The sequence below is a fragment of the Myodes glareolus genome, chromosome 9, assembly GCF_982192425.1.
Source record: "Myodes glareolus chromosome 9, mMyoGla1.1, whole genome shotgun sequence".
Classification (NCBI taxonomy): domain Eukaryota; kingdom Metazoa; phylum Chordata; class Mammalia; order Rodentia; family Cricetidae; genus Myodes; species Myodes glareolus.
Window position 1 is genome coordinate 93,204,019 of NC_142034.1, and position 26,457 is coordinate 93,230,475.

Consider the following 26,457-nt stretch of genomic DNA (forward strand, 5'->3'; position numbering starts at 1 on the left):
GTGAAGAATGAACTACAGGGGTACAATATGCTCCCCACTGCAGAGACACAGCAGCACTCCCCTGGGTTCATGTCCCAACACTGGCTACTATGCCCACTATGAAAATTCACAGAGAGGTGACAGCCAGTGATGTCTCTGACGTAGGGCAGTGGTTCTCAACCTTCCTAAAGCTGTGATCCTTTAATGCAGTTCCCCATGTTGTGACTCCCCCGACCATAAAATTATTTTCGTTGCTACTTCAAAACTAATTTTGTGGCCAGGTGGTGGTGGCATGAGCCTTTAATCCCAGCACTTGGGAGGCAGAGGCAGGCAGATCTCTGTGAGTTCAAGGCCAGCCTGACTACAGAGTGAGTGCCAGCACAGGCTGCACAGAGAAACCCTGTCTCAGAAAACAAAAATAATGATGATTAATCTTGCTACTGTTATGAACCATAATATAAATATTTTTGGAGACACAGGTTTGACAAAGGGGTTGCCACCCACAGGTTGAGAACTCCTGACAACGGGAATTGTATGTCCAAGATCTTTGTGGCCTCTTCCCCACAGCCCCAGTCAGAAATCAGGAAAGGCGACAACAGTCCTGGTCAAGTTAGTGGCAGCTAAAACGCTCCCAGTCCATTTATTGGCCACATGAAGTGGTCATCGGGGACTAGTTAGAAGGTTATCATGGGAACTCATGTAGTAAATGTCCATCCGTATAAGGGTTCAACAGGAGCGGGCAAGGCACAAGAGGTCAGAGTTCAGGGAGCACCATGTGTTCAGCCCTGGGAGGCTGGGGTGTCCTGGGGTGCCCACAGCTGCCTCAGTGGAGCTGAGCGTCCAGTTCGTACTTCTCACAGAACTTGTCGGTGAAAGGGATGCAGGTGAGAAACTCGCACCACTCACAGCGCACCGGGTAGACGTAGAAGAGTACCACCAGGCCGGCCAGCAGGCCCAGGAAGACCGCCTGGAAGATGATGATCTGGCAGCGCTTGCGGTACAGGTCAAACTTGCCAAAGCTGATGTACGGCAAGAAGGCAAAGGAAAGGAAAAGGCCACTGATGAAGCCTGAGATGTGGGCGAAGTTGTCGATCCAGGGCAGCAGGCCAAAGGCAAAGAGGAAGAGCACCACGGCCAAGAGCTTGAAGAAGGCACGCCAGGGTCGAGCCAGGATCTGCCAGCTCTGGAACAGCTCCACGAAGAGGCAGGCCAGGATACCAAACTGTGAGCCAGCCGGACCTACCTGGTGTTGGGGGTCGGAAGTTGTGAGCTAGTGGGCTGCAGCACCTCCCCGCCCACCTCTCAACATACTTCATCTCAGCATAGATGGGTTCACAACAGCCACAGGCACACATAGAGGGTCCCCACCCTGGGAAGCCACCTTACCTCCGCCCGGTATGGCAGGAAGATGGCACTGGCTAGGTTGCCCGTGATACCGCTCAGCAGGTAAATGATGGCTATGCGGTGCCAGCCTGCCAGCTTCTCCAGGTCCCGCAGGACTGTCATCTGGAAGCAGACGGATACCAAACAATGCAGGATCCTGTGGGGAGCGAGTGGCACTCAGCAGGAAGGTGGCTTCTCTTTCACCTCCAGCCCGCCACTCCTGGGGAATGAGGCCACCCACCCAGCCCCCGGTCCCACTTGCCCAGCGTGCAGGAAGAGGGACAGCCACAGGCGGTAGAACTGGTCAGGCACCTCGGGATTGAGGAAAGGCAGGAGGCCACAGACGTCGTCCATGCAGTGCACCTGTGCAAAGTGGCCAGTCAGCCTCTACAGTGGCGGGGGGAGAAAAGGGGCGTGCCCTCAAGGCCTACCTGCGAGCAGAGTGTGGCCTCCTCGTGGAAGTAGCCCCTCATGAAGTCACAGTACTCCCGGGAGGTGATTTCACACCTAAAGGGTCATGCCAGGGTTTGGAGGGTGCCCATAGATGTATGGGTACCTACCCAATCTACCCCAGGCAGATTTCAGCCCCACCCACCTCCACTGGCCCAGTCTTAAGTCCCGGTTGCTGGAATGAAATTATTGCAGGCTTTAGTGAGGGAGAAGAGGGCTGACCCAAGCCAGCTGCGCGCGCGCGCACCCACCTGCCCTTGGTGCCAATGCAGCAGGGCCGGCCTGTTATGACACAGTCCATATGAGGGTGGTTAGTGTGGTTCCCAGCACTGTTTTTGGTGCAGATCTAGGTAAGAAAGAAAAACAAATGGGCTGGGGTCGTTTTCCACACACACCCAACTCTTGGCCTATTGGAGACCAAGACAGAAGCAAGACTCCAATAGAAACCAGGCAGATAACACCCAAAGCCCCAGCTGAGCCGCCTGCAAACTAGATTAATGCCACTTTGACCTCTCAAGTCTCCACCCCGTTCTCTGGCCCTGACTCCTTGTAGGCCAGGCAAGGCAAAAGCTAGGGCAGTGCAAAGATGTGGGAGATCCAACAATGAGAGTCTGCAGCACCATTAATGGCAGGGTGCAGCCACCTCCCCCTTTCGACAAGCAAGCCAGAGACCCAGCTCACCGGCCACTTGGTGATATCTTCTGGCCACTCATGAGGATCCTCAGAGGAAGGCTCATCACACACCCTGCATGAGCCCACACGGTTAGAACCTTTGTCCCATGGCAATGTCTCCCTCCTGCCCCAAACTAGGAATCCTCTATACCCCTCAGACACAGCCAAAGGTATTTTCAGAAGGTAATAGTGCTCACCTGGGGTCCTGGTGGCAGACAGAACCAAACTGCCTCTTGTTGCCTGCAAGGTCTGGAGCACTGGGATGAGTGGGCCACTTCACCCACACTGCCAGCGTAGACTGTGGGGACACAGGGTCAGCCCTAGTCAGATCCCATGCACTGCTCAGCTCAGAGCAATGTGCTGGCTCAGTCAGGAATCAAAGACAAGGCTCATGAGTGCCTCCTGCCTCCACACAGCTTAGGTTAAAGCCCCAGACACATGGCGGGGGTTAAAAGGTGCCCAACGGCGTAGTAGGGGCACAAGAGACAGCCTCTGTCCTAAAGTAGGGAAATGACATCAGCTATGGTGCCAAAATCTGGACGAGTCTTACATTTTTCTTGTTTGCTTTTGAGATCATGGAGCGTAGCCCAGGCTGGCCTGGAATTTAACCAACCTCTTACTGCTATGCTTACAGGCATGCACCATCAAATAAGGCAACATTCACTTAAGATATAAGGCACAGAGGTGCTGAAAGAGCAGGCCCAAACCAAGACCAAGTTAAAATCAAATGGCTATCTTCTACAGGAACTAAGTGTGACGAGCAAGGATGAGAGGGGCCTAGTGAGGTACCACACGCTGCCAAAAGCCAGAGTAAAGAATGTTGTGAGGCCTAAATCTGAAATAAGAATAGGCAGCTCAGACAGAGCATGAGCTAAGACACCCACCGAGCACTCCTCCTTCGAAGTCTGCACGCAGCCAGAGCGGTCATTGCGTACACAGCAAGCTGAGTGCTTCTCACGCTCCCGGGCAGCAAGGATGAAGCTGTGCACTTGTGGGTCCTGGCGCATGCAGGGTGAAAACTTGGCCCCCAGGTGAATGAGGGCCTCCTGTGAAGGGGGAGACAGCAGCTGTGGCCTCGGGCCCAGCACTGATGGGCCAACCCCAAGCTCCACCTCCAGCCCTGTCCTCACCGAGCTGGGGCCGATCCAGAAGTTCTCCTGCTGAACGTATTTGACATTCTCATAGACGCCCCGCTTCCTTAGTACCTGGAAGGTAGGGAGGGAGATCAAAATCAAATCTGGAGGGCTTCATCCTCCCACAGAGCCTGGACTCCAGTTATCTGGGTGCAGGAAGAGTTGCTGGGCTCACCGAGTCTACTGTCTCATGCTGCGAGAAGCCTACAGGCGCAATACCGTAGATGCACACAGCCAGAATGGTGACCAGTGAGTGCACAAAGGTGAGCCAGTAAGTGAAGAAGGGCCTGTGAGACAGGGGTATCTATCAGGAGCGAGCATCCGTGACTTGGATTCCTAATCCTAGCCCAGCCTCTATTCCAACACAACCTACCTGTGATCATCCATGTCCTCGATCTGCCGCTTGACATAGCTGTCAATACGTTTCCGGTAGGTGCGGTTGGTGAGCCTTCCCACCATTCCCAAACCATAGGGCCGCTTTTCCCGGGCAAAGAGCTTGCGTACTGGTACAGCGATGCGCTGACCCCTCCTGGGTCCAGCCGCGCTGACCACCTCCTGGCGAAGCCGCACCTTGGGCTGCGGGGCTAACGAGCTACCCTCCTTCTGCTTCCGCCAGCCTCGCTCCAGGGGCCTGAAGGAAGCATATTCATTTCCTGCCTAGAACCTACAACTGCCTTCCCTCGGGCACAACCAGAGCACTGCTCGGTGTCTCTGCTGCCCTCCCAGGGGTGGAGGCACCAACTAGCCATCCCTCTTCCTTCTCCTCTTTACAACATGTCCAACGGCTTGGCAGGGAGGGAACAGGGAGCCAAGACTGACGCTCTATATCTCAACAGTGTTGACTAGACCATGGTCTTCCTCCCATCTAGACTCTAGCCCCTGGGCTCTGGAATTTCTGTACCTAGGCATCAAAGTCCAGGGATGAGCCTCCCCTGGGTCCTCATACCCACGGTGGTCAGGCCATATTCCCAGTTCTCTAGTCAGTCCGAGCTATGACTACGGCAGCATCGCACCCAAGGGCCCAGCTACTCCCAATGAGGCAGACGCTCCCTCTGAGCCCCTCCCGCACTGCCGGTACTCACAGCATCAAGTGGCTTCGTTCAAGCTCGCTGCGGTCCAGGGCCCCGCCGGTGAGGTCAGCCTGCTCTGGAGCTTTCTCCCAGTCCTTGAGCGCTGCCTCTGACGGGGACTCAAACACCTCATCTGGGTATGTGGACAGCTCCTCATGGAGGACACCTTCCTGAGCAAATATGTGAGGTCAGGGTGGACCCAGAGACAGAGGAGCTGGGGCGACACCCCAGGCTCTTCTTACCCGGGCAAAGAAAGACGTATCCAGTTCATCAGGGAAGTCCACCATGTCTTCCTCCAGGAAGCTGGCCGGGGTAAAGCTTCGACGCTGTCCCCTTCGTAAAGTGCCATCCCTAATAGACCGACCCTGAGGACAAGGAGGTGACCTTAGGATCCGGAAGTGGACGTGGGCTCAGCTCCCACACCTCCATCCATGCCCGACACTTGCCTTCACCAATGCTGCAGCGGCCCGGAAGCTCATCTTGGCCACTGATTCTCGTTTGCGCCGCCGAGGGAGTCGATTGAAACCTGAGCGGGAGCTGGAGAAGGAGCAGAGGGAGGCAGCACCTGGTGTGACTGGGGTGTGGGGGGCGCTCAGGCCATCAGCAGTGTCGTCAGCCATGCGGAAGGCCCGGCCGCGGGCCAGAGGGTCTATGATCTGGTGGAGTCAAAGACGCTACATCAGTATACAGACCCAGGCAAGCCTTCTGTGATAATAGATACTCCCAACACACTAAGCCTCACTCTCATCCACGACACCTAGAGGGACCCCTCTCTCCTTGACATTGGCAATCCAGAATCCAAACTGGTACAATCTTAGGACACTTCCTCTTATCTGGGAGTATCTCAGGAGCCTTTCCAAGTCCACAGGCTCGGAGGAATACTCTCTCCCAGCCGTTCCCCACCAGCCAGAGGAGCAGAATGAGGAGCCAATAGGAGGCGGCAGCCCACCTTCTGCATGCCCAGCTGGCACGGCCCCACATAGAGCGGCGGCGGCGTCTCAGTGCTGGTCAGCGACACATTGTCCTGGCTGGGCAGGTCCAGCTCCCGAATGACCTGCGGTTTTAGCTTCCCATACCGCTGGCTGCAGTGACGGATGCTCTTGCGCTGCCACTTCTGGGTGCTGTCGCTGTCCTTGCTCACTCCGAACCAGTCTGCTGTCCCCCTGGCATAGGAAGGACTCAGCAAGGGGAAGCCATGGATCCTGTCCCCCTACACCAGTCAGCAAACCTCAAAGGCCAACCCCCTAGGCAGGCCTCCAGTCACTCCAAGGACAGGGTCTAGTTGGCAATATCTAATTATAAGGACATGGGAGTTCCAACTCTGGCCACCCCAATTCCCACTACAACATTCTTCATGCCTGTCAGCAGAAGGTTCCCATAGGCCCTTACCCAACCCTGAGTCCAGAGAGAGACCTTGGCCTCAGGCAGCCAGCGCCACCCCAGGGCACTACATAACTCAGCAGCAGGAGCTGTAGGGTGGCCATGGTCTCTGGACACGCAAATATACACAGCCAGCTCCTGCCATCAGCAGCCAGGGACTATCAAGTCAAGCGCCCCAACAGCCCCAAGAGGCTACATAACATGCACATGCCAAAAAACACCAGCACACTCAAGACCTGCCTGAGGTACCTGAGCAAGGACCAAGAGAGAGACTGGCGCTGGGGGAGGGCCTTGCAAGCAGCCCGGGACCCCAGGAGAGGCAGAGTGTGGACACGCCCAAAGCGTACCTGTCGGCTGTGAGGAGCCAGGGCATTAGGGTGGGGAGAAGGGAACAGAGAGGCAGATGGAGTGCCCGCCATAGCCCCCAGAACAGGAGGATGATGAAGCATGGCTGGGATTAAAATGGAGGAGAAAGCTGAGAGAGAAGGGACCTTTGCCCCATTCCCATCCCCAGTACCTAAGGGGATCCTGTATGCCTACCTCTAGACCCCCGCCCTGTGGACCAGCCAGGATGGTGTGGTACCTGCGGATGGTCTGCGTGATGGATGTCTGACGTTGTAACACCAGCCGCCGGGGCTCATGGTGGGGCGATGGGACACGGGCTGTCTCGGCTGGCATACTCACACTCCGCAAGAAAGCCTGCCGCCGCAGGGGCTAGATGACAAAGTCCTGGTGAGGAGCCTGGCCAGGGAATTCCCAAAGCCCTTGCAGGCCAGAACCTACCTGCAGAAAGCTGGGATCTTCTGCTGCTGGGGGCGCCACGGCTGGGATGTCCAGCTTAAGCCATGGAGGCTTCTTGCGCTGCAGACTGCTAGTACTGTCTCTTCGGGCCTCGCTCATGGTTCCAGATGCAGGGGGCAGGCCTGGGGGAGGGGTTTTGTTGAGTGACAACCCTGACAAGTCTCCAAGGACAGACACTGTGGACCCAAACCTAGAAGAAGCAGTACAAGCCCAGCAGAGGTGCTCACAGCTCCTGCTATATGCTGGCATGCTCTGTGCCTGATCTCATCACAGCAGGTCCCCCGATAGTAGGAACCCAAGGAGCAACACTGCATGCACCTACTATGAGCGAGACACGATGCTTGGTATATGCTGGTAGAGGGTTCTCACCCTCTTGAACTTAAAGCATGGGTAACAACAGCCCTATAAATAAGGAAATGGCGGTGGGCTGGGCAGAAAGCAAATTGCAGGAGCTTGTCAGGGAGTAAGGAGGACTCCCTGGCAGCTGGAAGCAGCAGTGAATACGCAGAGAGTGTGCAGCTGGACACATACAGGAGCAGCAGAGCGCTAACCATCCGTCCCAGGCCATCTTAACCACTATGACCTCCGCTTCCCACACTGCGGGGTTTGTGATCAATTACACAGAAGACTCCCCACATTCAGAGACAAAGATGACTTCCTCGGGCTTCAAAGCAACCAGGACACCAGACTCCTGTGTGCAAAAGACTTGACAAAACTTGGTGTTGGGTAATCCCAGTGCTAAAGAGACAAGGCTACATGGCGAGACCATGTCTAAGCAGCAGAAAACACGACAGATGACCACGAGGTGGCGCCAGCTGCCAAAAAAGACTGAAATTGCTAGGCAGGGGAAAACTCCCAGAACACCTAAGACCCTAAACCTATCACACAAGTGGGCCCTCCAGACAGCTCAGAAAATGAATCCACAAAGTCATCTTCCAGTCTTTGATTTTATACATACACACACACACACACACACACACACACACACACCTGAGCCAGGCATACTGTTGCACACACTTAATCTTAGCACTTGGGAAGCAGAAGCAGGCAGATATCTGTGTGTTTGAGGCTATCAGCACAGCAATGCCTGCTCAAGACTGTCAGGCAAGTCTTGACCTCTGTGGAACTCTTACTTCCCCCACTACAAGGACAGTCACAGCAGATGTACACCTGCCCCTGCTCCAAGTGGAAGGTCTCACGTGTGTCCGGAAAGTGGAGAGGAAAACAGGCTGAGGAGGCAGATAAGGGATCCCTGACTAGGACTCAGGGCTGAGGGTGCAGACAAGGGCTCCCTGACGCAGGACTCAGAGGGCAGAAGACACAAGTTCTAGACCTTCTTATCTGCAGACCTAAGCAGGCTCTGGGCTCTGTAACCCACCTGCTTCAACTCAGGTCTCTCCCTCTCCGTACCTGGAGGACAGAGAAGCTTCATCCTCACTGTACAAACAGGGGAAATATGGCCTGGAAGGCAGTGAACCCCTAAGGCTGGGCTGGGTCCTGTGAGGCCCACTGGGTAAGGGGCAGGTATCAGACAAGATGGAGGATGCCTATGCCTTACACAAGCTGCGTCTGGTCCACCCTGCGCTGCCACTCAGGAGCCCCAGGAAGGACCACGGTCAAGAGTGGTCCCAGGACCATCATGAAGGCTGAGTACTGGGGACTGGCCTTTCCAACAAGTTGGGTACCTTTGCGTGGCACTTCTAGGTGGTACTGAAGTGGTGCCTTTCTCAGGAACACAAGCTGCCATTCCCAACAGCTACTAATAGCCATGGCTTCTCCTCCCTGTCCTTGCCTTCCTTTCTCCAATATCGAAGTCCTGCAACGTGCTTCGTGCTGGCCTCCAGGACTGTCTGTCCACTGGTGCTGCCTCACCTGAGCGCAGGCAGAGAGTGCCAGCTCTCCTGAGTGGGGATGTGGGGACTCTGGAAGGAGCTGACCCTTCAGCAAGACCTGGAGACAGCAGCTAACCAGTCTGGGTGAGTGTGAATGGGAAAAGCATAAGCTAACAGGGCTGTGGGCAAGCTCTGGGAATCTGCCTGAGCATCTGGGTCTCCCGGGGTCCCCGTCTACAAACCTCCACGCTACAGCGAGGGAAAACATAAGAGAAGCCACACACAACTCCAGGCCTGCAGTCTGGGGAAAGGACACCCACCCTACCCGGATGGGCAGGCGCTGTGTTCCAAACTTGCCCCACCCTATGCTCTGTTCTTACCAGGGCCTCAAGCTAGTGGGATTCACAAGGCCTGGGGGAGGGGCTTTCCAGGCCAGACAAAGAGTCCAGGCCAAGGAGCAGCACACTGCCGGCCCACAGTGGCTCAGTGTCTACATCTTCCCCAGGCACACAGTGGGCTCTTGTTCCCTCTCCTTTCTCTCTCCTCTGCTGGCCCCAGTGCAGTGGGAAACCATGGCCCATGGAGAGGCTGACTGCCTGGGGTCACACACCATGAGTCACCCCAGAAGCATAAGGAGCCGCCCAAAAAGGAACTAGAGTAAGTGGGAAGTGTTGGAAAGCAAGCACAGTGGTCAGAGGTGGGATGAAGTCAGGTCAGGCAGCAGAGCCTTGTCAGGGCTCCAAACACCTTGAACGAGAGGCCAGTCCAGGGTGAGGGACAGGGTGGACCAGGGAGCTAAGGAAGCAGCACGCATCGAATCCACTCCGATTGCCTGTGGACACGGTGTGAAGAGCAGGAGGGAGGCTGTGGAGGAGACAGGGGTCTATCTAACTGTGGAACAACTGGAGACCCTGCGGGTGAGCCCTGTTCATCAGTACAGTTAGAGCCAGGAAGCCAGAAGGCAGGTAGAGCAACGTGAGCCAGAACTCTATGCCCACACCATTGTCCGCACTGCTGACAAGCATGAACATGCCTTAGACTTTCAGTTCCCGGCTTTTGAGACAGGGTCTCATATAGCCCATGCTGGCCTCAGATTCCCTCTGTAGTTAGAGGAATGCCTTGAACTAATCCTCCTGCCTCCACCTCCTACGTGCTGAGAGTACAGATGCTCACCACCACACCTGGCAAGCCTCCGTTCTCTCATCCGAAAAGGGGTGGCAAAAGTGCCTGGCACACAGTAGGTGCTCAATAAGTGGCAGCTGAATCGACAGAAGGGGTGGTTGCCTGAGTCGGAAGAAGGCAGCCAGAGCTGAGGTGGAGCCGGGTATGATGGCGGTACACACCTGTAATCCCAGCACTCAGCTCAGGAAGGAAGATTCTGAGTTTGAGGCCAGTCCAGGTTACATGGTAAAACCCTGTACCAAACAAACAAACAAAAAAACAAGATAGCAAAGCTGCAGGTGGGAGCTAGAGATGGGAGAGGGACCTGAAGATGCGTCCCATAAAGGTAGACACACAGACACTCAAGACATACGACCCCATGGCTGGCGTGAAACTGCATCCTCGATGTGGGCTACGGCTGCCTCTCACTCCAGCATCCCACCTGAAACCTGTCCTCTCTCTAATCTAATACCCAGCCTCAAACTGGGAGAGGGTTTCTGAGTTGTAGGATATCGGGAGTCAGTCAGAGCAATTCTGGGGAACTCTGTGCCTTCTCCCTCCATTCAGAGACTCAACTGGACTGCAGATTGGGACCAGAAATGTCCATCCTAGTGATCACAGCTTTCAACAGCCTCTATGCTGGTCCAATCACTCACCACTGTGACTCCCCTCGCCCACATCGTGTGTTTGCTGGGCCCTTTGTGAACCCTAAGGAGACTGTGACCTCCACGCTGGCTTCTCCATTTTCATGTAGGGGAAACCTGGCTCAGGATGCGGCAGGGCAGGCCTTTACAGTGCCCTCCCTCACCTCCAGAACATACTAGATTTTGTTCCATCCCCATCACCTGCCATCATCTCAGAGACGCATACACAGCGGGCCACAGAACAAGGTGTTCTCTCCTCTGCAGACAGTCTGTGGGAAGCTCCTGATCCTAGGGATGCAGGAAGCCCTGGGGCACAAGGGAGCAAGGGGTGGTGGAGCACACAAGAGAAAAGAGGCCATCCTTGGGGAGAGGCACCAGCCATGGCTCAAAAGCACACACAGTCCAGGGGTCTCCGATGGCCAGCCAAAATCCCTAATTCAGTTGGTGCTCAGAGGGGAAAGGGGCCCTGACCAAGTCACCCAGTCATAAAGGGGCTTGGAGTCAAAAGTTAGCTGAAAACTAGACTCTGGATTAGTGATCACTAGGATGGACACTTCTGGTCCCAATCTGCAGTCCAGTTGAGTCTCTGAATGGAGGGAGGAGGCACAGAGTTCTCCAGAATTGCTTTGACTGACTCCCATATCCTACAACTCAGAAACCCCTCCCAGGAACCACAGAAAGCAGGACAAGACTGGAGAGGCTTCACAGGGGTAAACTGAGTCTGCAACAACAGCTTCATTCATCAAAAGTCTAGGACGCCTGCCTCAGAGCCAATCCTAACTAACCCTGTTGACAGCTTAACCTATGGCGGGAAGGAGTCACTAATGTCCATTTTACAGATTAACTCGCAGGGGCCATTCACAGCCTGAGGTCACGGGGCCTCGAGGGAGTTCAGCACCTCGGCCAGGTCTGCCAGGGAACTGGGAGGGATCCAGCCGCTACAGAGCATCTGAGGCTGAGGGAGGCTGCTGTGACTCTCTGGGTGAACCCCCATCCTCAGGCGAGGGAAGGAGTCACCCCTAAACATAACAAACTAAAAAAAAAAATGGTCAGAAGGCAAAGAATCTGATCCTGACTGAGATGAGGGAGGGCTTCACGTCCAGGAGGGGGGTAACCTGAGTACAGCCGAGAGCTTAGAGGGATGGATGGGGCCAGGGAATTTGGAGGGAAGGGCACCGACGGTCCTTTAACTGGAGACCAAGACCAGTGCCACTAGACCACCTCCCCAAGGGAATCAAGGTAGGCTCACCCAAGCAGACTTCCCAGTAGGGCTCCTGCAGAGGAGCTGGCCAGCCAAGGAGGCTGCCTGGAGGTCTGTGGAGGGTGCGAAAACCTGTACCTTTAGTCTATCTAGGCCTATCCCACACACTTAGCCTCTTAGCAGATCTCTAAGCAAAGAACCCAGCACGCCCAGAATGACCTGGTAGCAGACGACTCAGCCTCTGGAGCCTCTTGAGAACCGGCCAGCTGCTGAGTTCCCCAGCATCCTCCAGGCTTAAGGGCGGGGGCAAGGGGCTGAGGCTCGCCCGTGGAGGTGGGGAGCACCTAGCTTGGGACTGCCCCGGCTTCTAGCTGGTCTAAACCTGAAAAGCCAGTTTCATCCTAGAATCTTCTCCCAGCTTCAACAGGAAGTGGGGAGGGGGGGCTGTCCCAGGATAGAGCTGGGGGCCTCCAGATCCAGGCCCCGCCCACGCAGACAGACACGCTACCCCGAGAGGCACACGGAGCAGGAACTCTGATCGGGACAAACTGAGCGGAAAGAAAGTCTAGGGGGAGTCCCCTGTCCATTCTCCACCCAGCTCTTCAAGCATGCTCCCAGCAGGACAGACAGGCCCTCTCGCCTATCCCTGAGCACCTAGGGTCCGCGGTCACCCCACCGCACCCAGGCCTACTTCAAGAACCCGACTGTGGCCCTCGGGGTCACTGTACAGGGCAGGAGCTGTCTTTGGAGGCAGTTCCCGGGTTTGTTGATGTGAACCGGGGTGGAACGGGCCGAGCAGGCCCAGCCGAGCTCCCCAGTCTGCAGCAGCTGCTGTTACTCCCATGAGCCGGGAGGACGCGGACCGGGTGGCCCGAAGTCGCGCGCTCTGCGCAGAGTTTTCAGATGCCACCCTTAGTGGGGTCGGGGGCAAGGAGGTCATGGGGGAGGGGCTGGCAGCCGAGGCGCCGCTCGCTTCGGGCGGCTGCGGACCGAGGACCCCCGGTCCCGACGACCCGGCGGGGCCGGTGTTCGTCTGCCCCGCCCGCCAGGCCGCGCCGATCCGACCACGGGCTATTTCTGTGGGGCGCCGGGCTGGAATCCGGGCCGCGCCGCCTCCGCGGGCGCTCGGCAAACTCCGCGCACCGTCTGGCAGCGATCGGCTGACACTTGCGCCAGAACACAAGCCCCGCACCCGCCCGCCCTGAGCCCCGCGCCGAAAGCCCGGCCGCCACTCACCGCCGCAGGGTCCTCAGAGGGGTCTGCACCGGCTGCCGCCGCCGGCCGGGAGGGCGCCCGCGCCTAGTCCCTGCCTGCGCCGCCCGCGCGCTGGCCCGGCCCGTCCGCCTGGGAATGCCACGGGCCGAGGGGCGTGCGCGCCGGGGGCGGGCCCGGTAGAGGGGCGGCCGCCTGACTCAGGGCTGAGGAATGCGCGCCGCCCGCCCCGGGCACCTCCTCCGGGAAGACCGCCGGCTGCGCTCTACCAGGCGTCCCGTAGAGACACCTGTGGCTGGGAGTCGAGCTCGCCGGTGGTCAGCGTTGGTCCTGGGCTCGCCTTCCCCTTGTGCTGCCCCTGTACCTGGGGAGGGAGGCAGGAGAGCTCCAGAGCAAGGGAGGGTGGGAAGCACCTAAAGATTGAACGCCCCTTTGGAAAGCACTCACTGGTAAATCACTGAGGCTCGTCCGGAAACCCACACTTCCCTCATGCACACCCTCCTGATCCTTCCTAGTAAACACTCATGCACTCAACCCCTAACACGCCTGTTTACACAGATACATGCGCACACGTGCACTTCAAATGTACTTTCATGATAGGCTCATACTCTCACCCTAACGCATTTACACATGTACACAATAACACTCCTACCCTGATACACTGTGTCATGGGAACCCTAGCTCAGCAATTACCCCAGCCCAGCAATTACCCCTTCCCCTACTTCTTTCCCAGCAGGTACAAGGGCCAGACTGCACCTGCCACCCCTTAAGCCATTGTGTAGAGTGACAGCAGCATTCTGCACACCCTCCTCTTCCCTCTGCCTCAGCGCCCAACCATCAGCTCTGGAGTAGAAGCTCGTTTCTCTGTAAATTGGACACAAAATGCTCCTTTATCCTCAGCTGAGGCCACAGGCTGAAGGAGGAAGCCGTCCTGATGCAGGGTTCTGGACTCCTGTAGCCCACACATGCCAGACCAGAGATGGGACAGTCTCCATACCTAGCATTCTTGGCCCCTGCTAGGAATAAGCAGGGTCTGGATGCCCAGACTGGGCTAGCTTGGATGGTGTCCTTTCCAGACAATCAGGAACTGGCCACAGCTGGGCAGCTAGTATCTGTAGGTTCCTCCTCCTGTCATGGATGCTTCAGGGGTCCGCCTAGACCTATGTTGAGACCTAGAAACCTATTCCCATATGCAAAAAGTCCTACAGGAGATCCACAGTAAAGACACACCCAGCTCCAAGAGTCAGTCATCCTTTTACATATATATATTCTGTTTATTTATATCTCTGTGTGTGTAGTTGCAGGTGCCTACAGATGCCAGAAGGGGCACCAGCTCCCCCTGGAACCATAGTTACAGTTGTGAGCTGCCCGATGTACAGGGGCTGGGAATCAAACTCGCAGCAAGCTCTCTTAACGGCTGAGCATCTATCTCTCCAGCCGTCGACCGACAATGCTGCCATTCCACAGAGAAGGCTGCCTGCATGCGGTGACAGAAAAACGGCTTTCCAGGATTCATTGCCCCAGGGACCTTGCAGTTCCCACGCTCCAGGGGAGCCTCTTGCAAACCCTGCAATCTCCGTCCACTTACACAGGTGCTGTTCCCAAGAGCATGATCCCTGCAGACGAATGCCCACCTCAACACACGGGGAACCTTAGGCTTTTCCAGACACAGCCCACCCTGGCCTCCTGAGTAAGGGCATGAGGACGGTGTGAGCGGAGGAGTGTGGACCTATGTCAGGCCTGTATCCAATCTCTCCAATCCCACTACCTCCTGCCTGCCTTATTGACCCTGCTTTGGGTGCAAGAGCCCAGAACTTGAAATCCCAGCCCCTGGCTTCTCTCATACTTTCACGGACTGTGCAGAACAGGAAGTCGGCCGCAACTCCTGAACACTCTGGGAGCTGGTGAGCAGGTGGTCAGGGTGGACACGGCCTCCAGATCTTGTATAGTACTCTCCCCAGCACCTGTGTGGATCCCTGAGCAGTCAGAGGACTCCCAACAACTGCTTCTTGGACCTTCAGCTTAGCTTCCAGGCCCAACATGAAGAGAGGATGTAGGAATGAACCCTACAAATTGCAAGACCCTGGCAATTTGGGGAGAAGGCCTAGCTAGCCAAAGGCTTGAAGCCCTCAGCTATTTCTGAGGCAACCCCCTCCCCATAGTCCTGGACTTGGCAAGGGGGTCCTATAAGCTCCTGGGCCAAGAGCCTAGCAGCCTTGACAGCATACCTCCCCTTGGCCTGCCTAATGTCTGCCCTCTGCCCAAGGATTCCTCAAGGCTCTGCTCCCCCCCCCCATTAGAGAGAGTCACTGGGGCCTGTCAGGATGTCAGCAGTCACTCTGCTGAGACGCTGCTGGAAGGATGCGAGTTTCCAAACGAAGAGCCAGCTGGCTCCAACCCAGCTCCTACTTTATCCATGTGAGAAAGAGACGAAGCCAGTGTGCTGGGCCCCTGAGACAGTGACACTGAAGCCTGGCATCTGTAGCCTATAGAGCTAGCAAGGACTGGCCGCCCACACCACCACTGCTACAAGCAGCTCCAACCTCCCCACAACCTGTGGGGGATCAAAACAGCTCATGCCATGGTCAACTCCAGCCTTGACACCTTTCAAAAAATTTCCCAATGGCATCTTTGCCACCAACCAGCAGTAAGTTACACTGGGAGCAGAAGAGTTCCCCAGCTCCTTCCTCTTGGACATTCTCCTACTCCTGGCCAGTCTGCTGGCAAAACACAGCAGGGAAGCCCAACCCTACACTTCCAGCCTGTGGTGGGAGCTTCACACCACAAACCAGGAAGTGGGGAGGAGGGGGCAGACCTTGCGCAATCCCACACTCAGGCCAGAACATCTGGAGAATAGGATGCTGGCAACCACCCCCATCTCCTCCTGGGGCAGAAGTCAGACTGCCCACCAGAGAAGCTTGTCATTCACACAAAGGTGGGGGGGGGGGGATGAGCTAGCTCTCTAGGAGGCTTCACAATGCCCTCTTCCTGCCCTTATCAGGGAACAAGAACCCAGCTAGGGTCTCAGTTTTCCTCCTAGATTGGGAAGGGGCATTATTCCCACAGGAAGGGAGAGTCATTGTTTGGACAGAATGGCTGTAGGGGATAAGGAGGAAGGGGGTGGGAGCTACATCCAGGGCAATCTCATTAGTTCAAATTTACAACATATTGCCCCTACCCCACCCCCGGAAACAGCACAGAGTGCCACAAACAGCTGGATGACTTCCAGCAGGCAGCAGGCAGGCAGAGAGGCTGCCCCTCCCTCCCCAGGAAGTCCTGGTTGAGGCCCGTGAGAGGGGATGGCTGAGCCCCAGCCTGAGCTAGGGAAAAGCAGTTGGGGACCAGAATCCTGATGAATAGCCTAGCCTTGGGCTGAGCTAAGTTCCTTGTTCACCTAAGGGTCACAAACGTATGACCTGTCCCTCTGTGCTGTCTAGCATCTCCTATTCCACACCCAGTTAGTTGCTCTACCATGCCAGGGTCAAAGAAATCAGACAGTTCTGACAAGCAAGCAGAATGTGAATGGGTTTTTGACAAGGCAGGGGCAGAATGTGAATGGGGAGGTAAGATTGTGTCTGCCAAGAAACAGAGCCAGACTATCCTTAGAATGGCTATACCTCAGACTACTGCTGAGTGTGGGGGCTGCCACGGAGCCGAGGCAGTAAGCCAGATCCTGAGCACCTTACCCGGTTCCAAGACCTCCCTTCCCTTGACCATTCCTTCCTATGGGTCAGTCATTTCCCATTCGAGGCTCAAATCTCTGCCACCGGTGCACAATCTCATTTGAGAGGCTACAGATAGGGTGGGTAGCAGGCCTAGATCCTGGAGAGGGAGTCATTAGAGGTGCGAGGCAACTGTTACCCAGTTAGATGGGTATTCCCAGGTCCCTGCAGCCTTGGCCCTACCCGACAAATTGGCCCAGTTTAGATGGTGAGCCCTCTTCGCAGGAATCCCAGGCATCAATGGGTTGGGAATCAGGGATGTAAGCGGTGGTCTACTGCCAAGGCAGGATTCCCTTTCTTTCCTCTCTATCAGCTGTGATGACCAGGGCAGGGGCCTCCAAATGGGGCAGGCATCCACTTCCATTCAGTTTCCCCCTTACCCCCCAATAAGGTTGGGGAAGGAGAGTTCCAGGATCAGAGATCAGTCTGAGGTTCCAAAGTCTCATGTTTGTTCTCCTCACCACCAACCGCACCCGCTATGACCCAGCCCGTCCCAAAGCAAGGCCTTCCGGCCAGGGTCTGTCGAAAATTCAGTCCAGGATCGGGTGGGGAGGGGTGGAGTAGACGGCACTCGGCCACTAGGATAGAACCGGACTGGAGAACCTGGGCTCAGGCCAGAGCGGTGAAGGTAAAGTAGGTTCTGACACCCGCCCCGCTCCTCCCCTAGACTCCTCGCTCTGCCTCTTCGCACACTCGCCCCACCCCCGAACTGTGTGCCTTCTGCGCAGGCTCCAGTCTCCGCCCTCTCGCGCTTCCGGCAGCACGGCGCATCCTGTCGGCGGCTAGATGCGAGCCCGCGGCCGGGCCGGTCTGAGTGCGCGCCTGGGCCGCGGAGCTTTAAAACGGGTGTCCGTGACCCTGCCTCCCGACACCGACCAGCCTCTGTTTCCTGGACGAGCCCATCGCCCTGGGAGTGCCAGAGCAGGATCCCGAGTGACCGGATGTCGTGAGGCGGGTCAGATGCCAGCGCCGGTGAGAGGGGGCGCAGCGTCGCGGAGTCTGAGCCCACGGCGAGCTGGCACAGTGGGTCGGGCTGCAGAGACGGTCACGTCAACATCCATTCCTGGCAGCCTGGCAGCCTCGGTCCAACCTGGACGTCAACACAGCAGATAAAAATAATGGGTCTTACCCGGGCGTGGTGGCGCACGCCTGTATTTCCAGTACTTGGGAAGTGGATGGAAGCAGGAGGATCGGGAGTTCAAAGCCAGCGTGGTCTGCATGGGACCTTGTCTAAAGAAAAGTAATGGCTCTTTAAGCAGCCACGGAGCCGTGGTCATAGCTGAAGCCCAGCTTGGGCTGAGGACAGGTCTTGGCCCTGGCACGGCCCAGCTGTCCCTTTCATCCCCCGTCTGTTGTACCACAATAGCTGAAGGATGTAGTCAGATTTCCCTACTTCGTTTATCCGGCTTTTGGTAGACTCCCGTGTCTTACTGACCCATAGACTTTTTGTTCCATTTCCTAGTTCTTCTCATATCCAGTCAGTCAGAGCTCAGTTGGGGGCCAGCAGGGTTGTATCCTGAACACTTAGAATGGGATCAAGTAGGGGTGGTCATCCCCATGTGTACCCACTTGTGGATGGACCAGGTCTAATGGTTGATACTGAGGGGTCCTCTTGACCTAGCTTTTGAGCGTGACAGGACAAAACTCAGTCTGTTTCTCAGCTAGGCCCTTCCCAGGTTCTGGTTGTATTTTAATTCCTGGCCAGGTTCCCGAAACAAGTCAGGTTCCCGAAACAAGTTTCCTTGGGAATGGTGTGATGTAGGGGAATCAGAAAATGCCAACCCTTCTGTATCAGATTCAGGCACCCACCTTCTTTTGCCCCTGACCCAAGTTTCTCCTATGTGCAGCAGATGTGGGTAGAGAATGCCCACCCACCTGGCACCACTAATGGCCTGTCATTACCCACACTATGTCCCAAAGCCCCCTGAGGCTATGTTAGCTGTGGTATTCTGTTTATGCCTCAGAATGAACCACACAATGGGAACCCCACTCTCCTGATAAAGAAACCCAGGCAGGCAGACAGACGCTTACTCCCCCCTCCCCCCCCATTACAGCTTTCCCGAAAGATTGGACAAAAAAAGCAGCGACTAGCAGAATCCCAGCAGCAGCAGATCCCTAAAGAGAAGCCACCCTCAGCCCCGGGCCTCCAGCGGAGCATCTACTTCTCCAGTTCAGAGGACCCTGCCCGGCTGGGGCCAGAGTTTTTTGACCAGCCAGCAGTCACCCTGGCCCGTGCATTTCTGGGGCAGGTAATGTAAATGCGGGTGCGGGTTCCAGGACCCCTAGTCCTGTCACTGCTTGTTCACATCCCTGATTCGGCCTTCCTCGTGCTCACATAAGTAGCGGCTTTGTCCACATTGGCCTGGGACAGTGTGACTACTGCCTAGGATCATTACAACGAAAAGGAACATTGATGATAGTGGTGTTTCTTGGTGGAGGTAGCAGGGCCACTGGAAACTCTCCTGCTTTGGCAATCAATTGTTAGCCTTACCCATCTGCCTACAGTCCCCTTAGGACAGGCTGTTTGCAAGGACTGTGGACGATATTAGATAGGTAAACCCTGTTCCCCGATGGCTGGGACCAAGGATGCCATTAGGCTGCATGTCTGAATCACTTGAAAGAGCTGGTCTTCTCGCTGCAGGATCTGGGCAGTGCCAGGCATGCTTGGAGTGGGAATGGGGACTACTCCAGGCCCAGCCTGGTGTGACCTATAATACAGCCTGTCACCTTCTGGAGTGCACATCATGGAGCTGGCCAAGTTCATCTGCAGCACCCACTATTCTTAGGTGCCAGAGCTTTGACAAGCTTCCCTTTAGGGTAGCGTGGCCAAGGACAGCCAATTTCTCTACTAGAAAAAAATGGTGCTAAGAGTCCATGTTAACAGGAACAGACCCTGACCTGCCGCAGAAGACACTTAATTCTGTTGTCAGGCTGTTTTAAGCTGCAAGGATCTGTGTTCCTTCTAAAAGCGCCAGGGTATTCAACATCTAAGATATGACAAAACATGGCACAGATTCATCCCAGGTTTAGGTAAAGGACCCAAATGGCCCAATACCACCACCATACATCTGCCACTATTCAGCATCTTGGGGCATGTCAGCTGGCTCCCTGTCATGCCTGCTTGAGCCCACATTGGTAGACAAGATGATGTCTGGCAGGGAAAGGGGTATTTTAGCCTGTGTATCTATCCCTTTGGTCAAGGAAAACCCAGACGTGGGTCACAAGCTCAGTAAAGGTTCACTGCAGTGAGCTGCTGGGACAGTAGACTGCTCTGACCTGAGGAGCATTGTTGCCTTCCCAGGCCCTCCACCAGAGAAGTGCTAGGAGCTCCCTCCAGCTCAGCTGGGGTTCCCAGTGTGCCCCTTGGAGATATGGGAGCATGTGAGTATGGCTGGTGAGGGCACACTCCCTGACCTTTATCCTCTCCCAAAACGGTCATTCATGTTCAGTGTTTTAGATTCCTGAAAGGATTTCCAGGCTTCCATGACAAGCACTGGCCCCTCTTCCTCCACCCTGCCTGTTATACCAACCCTGAGGCACCATGGTTGCCCAGGCAACCCTGAGGCACCATGAGGCACCTAGACTGAGATAAAGGTGCCTTCTGACCAAATAATCCCTCAAACCTAAAGATATGAAGTGCTGTGGACACACTGGATCCTGAAATCTTCCTATGAGCCCTGGTTAAGAGTGCTGGCCATTCTTAGGATCATGGACCAGGCTAGGCATTGCGTGAGCTGGCCCCGCTCGCCCTGTTTCTCATGAAGTCCTTAGCTCTAGCGGGCACAATCTGAGATGCAGATCCTTTGTGGCTAGCCTATTTTAACAAGCACACCACAGAATCTGGAATATCCCAGGAAGCTGTGTAAGGACCCTTGGGGCCACTGAACATTTAAGGCTCTCAAGGGAACTCTGGGAGAGGATGTGGAAAAGCAGAGAACACACTGAAGGGACTTTGAGGTCAGCCTGCACAGTGAATCTCGAGATGTGGGCAGAACCCTGAGTGAGCAACTGTAGTTGGTCAAGAATGGCTAGTCACCTTAACAGCGGCATCCAGGGTCTGAGCAGGAGCAGAAGAGGCAGAATGGAGAGCCAGGTGGCTGGGTCTGGCTGAGTCTGGGTTCCTGGTCCATCTTGAACTTAAGAGAGGAGGTCTAGGTGGGGACTGTCCAGGTGGGTTGACCCCCATTCCTATGGTCTGAGCAGGCTCAATGCCCACAGGTCCTTGTCCGGCGACTCGCTGATGGAACAGAACTCCGTGGGCGCATTGTGGAGACTGAGGCATACTTGGGGCCAGAAGATGAAGCTGCTCACTCAAGGGGTGGCCGGCAGACTCCCCGCAACCGTGGCATGTTCATGAAACCTGGGACGCTATATGTGTACATCATCTATGGCATGTACTTCTGCTTGAATGTCTCCAGTCAAGGTTAGTGGTACTGGGCTGGGGAAAACAGACAGGGTAGCAGCTGGCCCACATCCCTGGAAGACTGAGGTAGACAGGCATTTGAGGAGGGCGATGCCGTTGCCAGGGGTTAAGTTGGGATTTCAGGAGCTTTGGCTGCTCTTGACAGGGCAAGCCTGGCTAAAGCAGCTGAGTTTCCACAAGACAGAGGCTACAGGGACAGCTTGAATGCAGAGTAGTCAGGTTCTGTGGCCAGAGTTCAGAAGGATGTTTTTGATTCTGGGTTAAATTTGGAGTGGGCCAGCGGGTAGGGAAGTGGAAAGCAAGAGACTGGTTTGGGTAATCTGGGCTCTTACAGGAACCTTGCCAAAAGCCCTATTATGGGATCTGGCTCAGTTACTCTCATCCAGGAGCACTTCTGCCCCCTTAGACATCAGCAATGTTTGGTGACATATTTGGTTATCGTAACTAGCTAGGGATGCTTCTAGAAACTCTGCAGTAACCACAGAGGACCTTTTGGCCCCAGATAGCATTTGTGGAGGGTTACTGGTGCAGTGTTCCTGAGAGAAACCGACTCTCCTCTGGGGTCCAGCTGTCCTGACAAGCATGTAGCATCACCCCCAGTGGTCTGAGTCTGAAGAACCAGTATCATCCTACCAAAGCCACCACTGGCCAGGAACATGTTGGCATATCTCAACATATGTGCTTAATATCCTCCTGCTTGCCCAAAGTGACCCAAAGTTCTTGATTTGCTGGACAAGTACCTGTACTGCAGGTTGGCCCTAGCAGAAGGCTAAGGGTGTCCAGTGCAAGGGGTTTGGAAGCTAGAGGTGACTGGCTCTGTGCCTATCACAAAGCTGATACTGAGTGTTACTATGGATGACTAGACATCATTATGAGAGGAGGCTGGAGAGGTAGTTCAGTGGTTAAGAGCATTGGCTGCTTTTGCAGAGGACCTGGGTTCTTTTCCCAGCCTCCACATGGCAGCTCACAACCCTAACTCCAGTTCCGGGAGATCCAGTGCCCTCTTCTGGCCTCTGTCAGCACCAGATGCACAAGCGTACAGACATACATACATACAAGCAAAATTACAAAAAAGAGAAAGAGAGAAAGATGACAGAAGCCTTCCTGGACAGAACCGACCCTGCTAGTGGCTGAATTAAGGAAACAAAACCAGAGATGGTTAGTGCTATAGTCTCTGAGGGGGGGGGAATGCTGGTTTCTGAGACATGGTGAACAAGGCAGAGGCAGGGTGAACATGTAACTGAAACACCCCAAGAACATCCAGGCTGGAGGCAAATTCCCACAAGGGTGTACAAGGTATTGGTGAGGGTCATCCATGCTGAGTAAAGGCTAAGGACACGGATATCACTGGCACTTGACCAGGTGTGATTGCTGAGGGTGTGGGGAGAGGATGAGGGCTGCAGGGCCAAGCAGAGCAGAGGTGGGAATGCCAAGTTAAAGCAGATGTGTAGAGGAGTTAGGTAAGGACATGGAAGTCAAAGGTGTTTACATGAAGATGAGAGGGAGCCAGGATAGGGCGGGACATAAAGCGGCCCTGGGAGCTGAGAGTAGGGATCATGTGCCCTGCACTCACAGGGACTCTCTGTCCTGCTTCTCCCTGAAATGGCAGAGGCGGTTCCAGTTGGTGAGCTAGGTACAGGTGGGAGGAGAGATTCAAGGGACTGCACCTTCTAGTCTTTCTTGACTTACCATTTTCTAGTAGAATGGCGTCCCTCCTACCCCAGAGGTGCAGGCTCTCCGGGGCTTCCTATGCCATCCTCATAGCCACCACCAGGCAAGACTAGGGGAAGCTACAGAAAGGACTGACTCGCACTAGATGATCATAGTTCTGGCTTTGGGGAGCAGTGGTGGGAGTCTCGCTGTCAGTCTTGCCAGGTAGAGGCTTCCCAAGGAACTCAGGGAAGGCAGAGCAGCCTAGCTGATGCTACAGGGAAGGGAGTGCAGAGGGGTCTGCATGTCTGGGTGCAGGAGATACAGGTTACACGTGCGGGAAGGCGGCAGCACCACTGCCACACTGGGGATGTGCAGGAGCTCTAAAGTTTACTTCCAGGCTGTCTGTCTGTCCCACAGGGGCTGGGGCTTGTGTCCTGTTACGAGCACTAGAGCCCCTGGAGGGCCTGGAGACCATGCGGCAGCTTCGCGACAACCAACGGAAAAGCGCTGCTGGCCGTACACTCAAGGACCGTGAGCTCTGTAGTGGTCCGTCCAAGCTGTGCCAGGCCCTGGCCATTGATAAGAGTTTTGATCAGCGAGACCTGGCCCGAGATGAGGCTGTGTGGCTGGAGCGTGGCCCTGTGGAGTCCAGCAGCCCAGCTGTGGTGGCAGCAGCTCGCATAGGCATTGGTCATGCAGGGGAGTGGACCCAGAAGCCCCTGCGCTTCTATATCCAGGGCAGCCCATGGGTCAGTGTGGTTGACAGAGTGGCTGAACAGATGTATCAGGCTCAGCAAACAGCCTGATGGGCTTTTTTATTTTTTAAAAGTAGAATAAATATCTTGTTTGTGGGAACTGTCCAAGTCTCAGCCAGAATTTGTGTGCATGAAGTTAATTCTTCATTTGGGTCAGGAAACCTGGTAACCCCATATGTATGGCACTGGAGAGGGGAGAATCATCAGTGTATGGGCATACAGACCTAGGGGCAGGAATGAGTTAAACGAGTCTCTAAACACGCTGAAGGATAGTTGCAGAAGGGGCAGGTTGGGAAAGGAATCAGAAAGATACAACCTGTGTGTGTGTGTGAAGGACTTGGACTTTAGAGACACATAATGGAAAACCTTCTCCAGCTCAGCAATGTTAAGATGCTGTAAGGACCAGACTGGAGAGGTGGCAATGGTTAAAAGCTTCCCGCTCTTCTAGAGTTCCGTTCTCAGCTCCACACCCAGGCCTCACAACCTCTGTAACTCTAGCTCCAGGGTATGCTTTCTTCTGACCTCTGGGGACCCACACATACAAAACCATAAATAAAAATAAATAAACATATTTTTTAAAGTAACATTCGTGGCACATGCCTATAATCCTAGCATATGGGGACAGAGGCAAGAAGATCAGGAGTTCAAAGTCATCCTTGGCCACCTAGCACATGTGAGGCCTAGGCTACACAAAACTTTGTCTCAAAAAAAAAAAAAAGAAGAGTCCAGCAGTGGTTGCCCCATAGCTACATCTGACCAGATGGACAGCTGGAACAAGAACCGGTTCTGCCAGACGAGAGCTGCCCATCCTCCTAAGGCCAGTCAGGAGCCCTGGGCAGGGAGTAGGCTAGTTCCCATTCCCACCGGGCATGCTGCCTGGGCTCATGTGAGCAGTGCTTGGAAGACAGCAATGACAGGGTCCTCATGGGTGGTCACCACCAGCACACTGCGGAACTTGTCAAAGAGCGTGAGCAGCTGGGAACGCCGTGTGTTCTCATTGTACATGATCTCCTCCAGATGGTGACGGCCACGGAAGTAGTGAAGGAGCCTGGAAAAGAGAGGGTGGCATGAGTCTAGCTCAAGACAAGGAGTAAGGACTCCAAAAGCCATTGATGGGTGGATCTGGAAGCTGCCTGCAAGCTTGTGAAGAGCCGTGTGACCGGAGGTGGGCCTGAAGGGAGTCCACAAAGCAGCAAGGCTGTGCACCCAATGAAGGGAGAAGTGCTAAAGGCTTCTTTATTCTCCTATGACACTGGGTTCAGTCTGCTCCAGGGAACAGGTCAGGCCTGGATCAGCACTTAGAAGAGTTGCAAATGGTCCCCCAACAGTCTGCAGTGTGATTCTTCAAACATGAACATGACAACCTGACCCCTCTCATAACACCATGCTCTTACCACAACTAAGTCAGGATGGACATGGCAGACATTAAGCTACTATGACACAGGGTCCTAAGTTTTCCCCAGGGCCAAGAATTAGGACATATTCGTGCCAAGCCCCAAGCGAGTCAGAACTTGAAAGTAGCTGCCTCTCAAGCAGTGACAAGGTACAACCAGAAGTTCTGAATAAGCTGCCCACTAGACCTAGGGGCTTGGCCAGAGCCTGCATCCCCCACACCTGGACAATAACTCCTGCCCTTCATATACCAATCCTAGGTGGAGACCCACCATCAGCTGTGGTAGTCGGTGGCTGTGCAAGGATACCAGTGTTCCTACACCATGTCCCACTCAGTCACTTGCTCCCTACCTGGCAAACATGCGGAGGTCCTCGGGGTTTTGGGCCGCAGGCACGTTGAGGATGGCAGCCCGCTCATGCTCTGAGAGGCTAGCCAGCAGGTTCTCTGTCATCCTCTTGTTCAGTGGCGAGTCCCCACTGGGGAGCAGCTCTGCACTGGAGTTGTCCATACTGGGGCTGGTAAGGGTCATGTCATCACTGCTGGCTGGGGTTGGAACAGCCAAGTGATGCCAATTATGCCAAGATGGGGAGCACTGACAGCATCCAGATCCTGAGGTCACTGCCACACTCCCCTTCTGGTGCCCAATTGTACCATGTACCTTCATGCAAGAACTCACTGCCACCCCACCTCCTAGGTGTGTAGTATGCCTTTTATGTGGCTAACCTGGAACACAAGGAGCTGCCTATAGGAACAGTTTCAAGGGCCCAGAACAGAGAATGCTGCATGCCCACTATACCCTAAAGCAGGCATGGGTATCTTGTCCCCCCTCAGCCAACATGGGGGATGAAGCACTTGACAGAGTTCACATGGACCCAACAACAGACAGCTGTGGTCCCTGTGTTGACAGTATGAGGCCCTGCTCTGAGCACTGGCTGGAGTAGGGGAATCCAGCTGTGCTTCAGTGGGCAAAGGCTGCCCCTAACTACAGCCAGCTGCTCAGGGGTGGAGCCTTCCCCTCAGACCCAGGGGAGGCAGGAGGAAGAGGCAGGTGAGTATACAGACATGTAAAGACATCTCTTATTCCAACAGTGCCCAGGCTTCCTGGATGCCATCACCAAAGTCTCCCAGCCCCCCATTACCAGACAGGTGTCCTGGATGGGGATCCTACTTGGGGAGCCGAAGCTTAGGGCATTGGGCGTGCTGAGGCTGCGGCCACCAACTCGGGCAGTGAAGGGGACATCATCCTCTCGCAGTCGGGGCTCCTCTTCACTGGGTGAGGCCATCAGACAAACGTAGGTGTGCAGCTGGATGAGGAGCCGGCGCTGCAGCATCCACACCACCATCTGGATGAGCTGGGTCTGTGGGTGAGCAGGGTAGACAAGTGTGGGCTGGTTCCCTTACTCCACTCTTGATCCTGTTCCTGGGGGATGAGAGAGCTGAGGCCCATAACAGCCCCAAAACCTAAGCATGAAGGCCTCCTATTTGGAAGAAGGGACCCTCAGCTGCTGGGAAGCTCTGCAAAGTCAGCTCAGCCCAGGGGAAGCAATGGGCTAGAATTCCCAGACCACACCGGCACTAGCTCCCATCACATGC

At 55.2% G+C, this 26,457-nt stretch overlaps 3 protein-coding genes across 7 annotated transcripts in view; 1 reads left to right on the plus strand and 2 right to left on the minus strand.

The window, feature by feature from the left end:
• Positions 1–584: 584 nt before the first annotated feature.
• Positions 585–13,078, minus strand: Rhbdf1 (rhomboid 5 homolog 1). Of its 4 annotated transcripts, none has more exons than XM_085694826.2 (19): positions 12,943–13,078; positions 6,851–6,990; positions 6,651–6,781; positions 6,317–6,421; positions 5,637–5,850; positions 5,134–5,343; positions 4,930–5,052; positions 4,700–4,857; positions 3,991–4,248; positions 3,793–3,904; positions 3,615–3,689; positions 3,369–3,530; positions 2,682–2,782; positions 2,494–2,557; positions 2,064–2,158; positions 1,794–1,869; positions 1,625–1,725; positions 1,366–1,519; positions 585–1,222 (listed from the first exon to the last, which is right to left on the minus strand). In XM_085694826.2, exons 2-19 carry the CDS (start codon positions 6,965–6,967, stop codon positions 803–805), a joined length of 2,676 nt encoding a protein of 891 aa, XP_085550952.1. In that variant the 5' UTR covers positions 6,968–6,990; positions 12,943–13,078; the 3' UTR covers positions 585–802. The 4 variants fall into 4 exon arrangements, with proteins under 4 accessions (XP_085550952.1, XP_085550953.1, XP_087766846.1 ...); XM_085694827.2 differs by lacking the exon at positions 12,943–13,078 and adding an exon at positions 10,044–10,062; XM_085694828.2 differs by having other exon boundaries at positions 836–1,222; positions 1,675–1,725.
• Positions 13,079–17,371: 4,293 nt separating this feature from the next.
• Positions 17,372–23,571, plus strand: Mpg (N-methylpurine DNA glycosylase). Its single transcript, XM_048436067.2, has 4 exons — positions 17,372–17,612; positions 18,695–18,889; positions 20,859–21,063; positions 23,134–23,571. Exons 1-4 carry the CDS (start codon positions 17,427–17,429, stop codon positions 23,520–23,522), a joined length of 975 nt encoding a protein of 324 aa, XP_048292024.1. The 5' UTR covers positions 17,372–17,426; the 3' UTR covers positions 23,523–23,571.
• A 453-nt stretch (positions 23,572–24,024) lies between these two features.
• Nprl3 (NPR3 like, GATOR1 complex subunit) overlaps positions 24,025–26,457 on the minus strand; it is a 39,736-nt gene continuing 37,303 nt past the window's right edge. For both annotated transcript variants that reach the window (XM_048436061.3, XM_048436063.3), the window contains 3 exons: positions 26,033–26,222; positions 25,215–25,407; positions 24,025–24,519 (listed from right to left, as the gene is read on the minus strand). In XM_048436061.3, coding sequence (XP_048292018.2) covers positions 24,354–24,519; positions 25,215–25,407; positions 26,033–26,222 — 549 coding nt within the window. In that variant the 3' untranslated portion in view covers positions 24,025–24,353. The remainder of the gene's footprint in view (positions 24,520–25,214; positions 25,408–26,032; positions 26,223–26,457) is intronic.